General features: G+C 34.7%; 1 protein-coding gene across 1 annotated transcript in view; it reads left to right on the top strand.

Moving 5' to 3' along the window:
• Window positions 1-422: 422 nt before the first annotated feature.
• LOC104470951 (rab3 GTPase-activating protein non-catalytic subunit-like) overlaps window positions 423-1538 on the top strand; it is a 4377-nt gene continuing 3261 nt past the window's right edge. Inside the window, exons 1-2 of the mRNA XM_010086085.1 lie at window positions 423-492; window positions 732-950. Of these exons, the coding sequence (XP_010084387.1) occupies window positions 427-492; window positions 732-950 (285 nt within the window). The 5' untranslated portion in view covers window positions 423-426. The remainder of the gene's footprint in view (window positions 493-731; window positions 951-1538) is intronic.

Raw genomic sequence — 1538 nt, 5'->3', positions numbered from 1 at the left:
TCTGTGATTCTGTGATTCTGTGAATTTCAAATATTATAGAAGGCGGACTTGAGACTATAATATGACAAATTACTATTATTTTTCATGCTTAATTTCATTAGTTAAAACTTTTTTGGAAGACAATTGATAAGGTCAGAAAATGAAATTTACTAGATGTGATTACTTGAGGAATTCAGTATTCTTTAGAGATACAGTATTATAAATGGCTACATTTAGCTTTTTTCCTGTTTTTCCCCATTATTTCTAATTATTTGTTGTACTTCAGTGAATATTTGTTTACCTTTAAATATATTAGGTTAATAAACTGAACTTAACAATGTGTTTTATGTCAACATCTGTCTGCTCAAATATACAGAGCTAATAAAAGCCTGTTTCAATTCCAACTGAATCAATTTAAATCATACTGTTTGTTAACAGGACGTAGGTATGGGTGACACAGCAATGACAGCTTTTCTTGGCTGCTGTTCAGATCTTCTGCAAACATTGCTAGAGGTAAATTTTTGCTCTTCCTGTAGAAACAAAAGAACTAATTGATTCAAATTTAATTTTAAAGAGTATGGTTATACTAATTTCTGTACTGTTCAGTTCAGAAAAATATTAATGAAATTCTAGACAATATGAAATTTTTTAACTTCACTCCAGAGAACTTGTGATTAAATCTGTGTCTTTTGCATAGAGGCCAATATCTGTGATATTTTGTGCGTGACTACTTTTCTGTGTTGCTCTGGCAGGCCGACGTTAGTAGCGATGAAATGCAGGCTCCTGTCTTAGATACTGAGGATGCTTGGCTGTCGGTAGAAGGACCAGTATCGATTGTGGAACTAGCTCTTGAGCAGAAGCGCATTCACTACCCGCTGGTTGAACACCAGTTTGTGTTATGTACTATCTTGTATGCCATCATGAGGTTTTCTCTGAAGAGTGTGAAGCCTCTTTCGCTGTTTGATAGCAAGGTATGTCTTTTGAAAATATACATCTTAATATTGCTATCCTTCCTCTTGGTATCTGTAATGTATGCACTCTTTAAACAGCTCATGCATCATTTTATGAAAGACATTTAGTCCACTGTGGTGCCTTAATGATGTTGTCACCAGAATTGAGGCTGAGACCCAAACTCGGTGCTTTTCCTTATGAGTAAAAGATTTGTAATGATCTCAGATGCTTGAAAGTCAGCTCCTTAATAATTAGCTGGCCTGAAAATACTGCATGGTAAGAAGACTGGATGACAGGTTTTTTCAGTTGCTTTGAGAAGTGCCAGATCACAGAAAACATAAATATTTAAGTCAGAAATGTTGTTAATATCACTGTTGTATCCATTATTGCTGATGATTATTGCGGAATTCTGAGCATCTCGAAGAGAACAAACAGCTTGTCATTTAATGCATATAAGCTACTTAAAAAAAAAAGTCACCACATTTAAAAGGCAGTACATCTCCAATCAGAGCTTGACCCTGATACAAAGCAGGTACCACAAACTGAGCTTTCCTCCTCCTAGCTTTACCACATTGCAATTAAACAAAAAAAATTAAACACAAAGTACT

This window comes from Pterocles gutturalis, unplaced genomic scaffold (assembly GCF_000699245.1).
Source record: "Pterocles gutturalis isolate BGI_N339 unplaced genomic scaffold, ASM69924v1 scaffold46190, whole genome shotgun sequence".
NCBI classification, from domain to species: Eukaryota; Metazoa; Chordata; class Aves; order Pterocliformes; family Pteroclidae; genus Pterocles; species Pterocles gutturalis.
This window is presented reverse-complemented; position numbering and strand designations above follow the sequence as displayed.